The 1,352-nt window shown below is 41.8% G+C and overlaps 1 protein-coding gene across 1 annotated transcript; it reads right to left on the bottom strand.

Moving 5' to 3' along the window:
• Positions 1-460: 460 nt before the first annotated feature.
• Positions 461-856, bottom strand: LOC111880594 (zinc finger protein GIS2-like). The gene has a single exon (XM_023877024.1). The coding sequence runs from the start codon at positions 854-856 to the stop codon at positions 461-463; it is 396 nt and encodes a 131-aa protein (XP_023732792.1).
• Positions 857-1,352: the final 496 nt, after the last annotated feature.

Below are 1,352 nucleotides of genomic sequence, written 5' to 3'. Positions count from 1 at the left end.
TAAGTCAGATGCTACATCGATCTTGGTTCTCTAAACCATATAACATACTCGTCTTAGTCAGACTCGATTTATGACCACTAGGGTCAAAATGACAATCATCTTCTTGATCATTACCGAAACAATGGTAATGACAAATATGAACAAAACGGAATCAATTACTAGCTTCTTGGTAACCTTGTGAATTTCCTTGATCCAAGTGCGAGTTCTGTGCATCCGGTACATTAGACCTCTACTACCATTCACACCTACTCATACTCATCCCAAGTATTGTCTCGTAGTTCTTTCGAAGTCATTATACAAGAAAATCACATAACAATATTAACACACCAGATATCAAAACGAAGGTTTTATATAATATTCCTTGAAAAGATTACATAGGCGTTCAATTTCACCCTAGACTATGCCTCTAATAGGATACTCCTATGATACTATGGCTACTTCATAACTCGATCTTCGGATATCAATCCTCACTCTTCATTGCATTGTCAGCTGCTTCATTAGGGATGCTTTTTGGCTTTGGAGGTGCATCAGCTCTTGCTGCTTTACTTTTCTTCGGGCAATCCTTTGATATATGCCCCTTGTCCCTGCATCCGTAACAGAACCTCTTGCTGGATGTGAAGACATTGGCGTAATTTCCATTCTTTCCACATTTGTAGCAAGTCACCTCTTCGTCGCATCTCTCATAGTGCTTTAGCGGTACATTTGGCTTTGTAGTTCCTCTCCTCTGTGGGAAGTCTTGCTTGAAGTGCCCTTTCTCATTACATTCGTAACACCCTTGTTTTGAATGTACATTCATCAGCGTAATACCCATGCTTTCCACACTAGAAACAAGTTTCTTTTTCGTAGTACCTCCCATAGGGTTTCAGTGGTACACTTGGCTTTGTAGCTCTCATCGGGCAATATTGCTTGAAGTGTCCCTCCTTACTGCACTTAAAGCAAACTTCTTCCTCGGTTGAGCATTTTTAGGCATAGTGACTAGTCTTCCCACATTTGAAGCAGGTCAATTGAATTCCTTAGGGCATCCCCCATTGTGTTTCCTTCCGTACTTGTCACACCATTTTGCTTCACCTCCTCCTCCAGAATTTGAGAACATGTAGTTCTTTTCAGACCTTGAATACACCTCAAATTTCCTCTTCTTGCCAACTTCAACCTTCTTGCCGATCCTATCGTTGATCATTTCTTCGACAGACTTAGCAACCCAGACGGTTGCCTCAAGAGTGGGTGCCTGGCGTACTGGCATAGTAAGTTCGTCCTTACTTTGTTGAAGTAAACGCCTTATTTCTTCCATCTGTTGATCCAACATTATCCGCACCATTCCCTACCATCGTGATTGGCCCAGGTGCAACTGCTAC

The sequence above is a fragment of the Lactuca sativa genome, chromosome 4, assembly GCF_002870075.4.
Source record: "Lactuca sativa cultivar Salinas chromosome 4, Lsat_Salinas_v11, whole genome shotgun sequence".
Lineage (NCBI taxonomy): Eukaryota > Viridiplantae > Streptophyta > Magnoliopsida > Asterales > Asteraceae > Lactuca > Lactuca sativa.
This window is presented reverse-complemented; position numbering and strand designations above follow the sequence as displayed.

Coding starts and splice junctions, on each gene's coding strand:
- LOC111880594 (XM_023877024.1), bottom strand. CDS start 856: ATGGGAGGTACTACGAAAAAGAAACTTGTTTCTAGTGTGGAAAGCATG.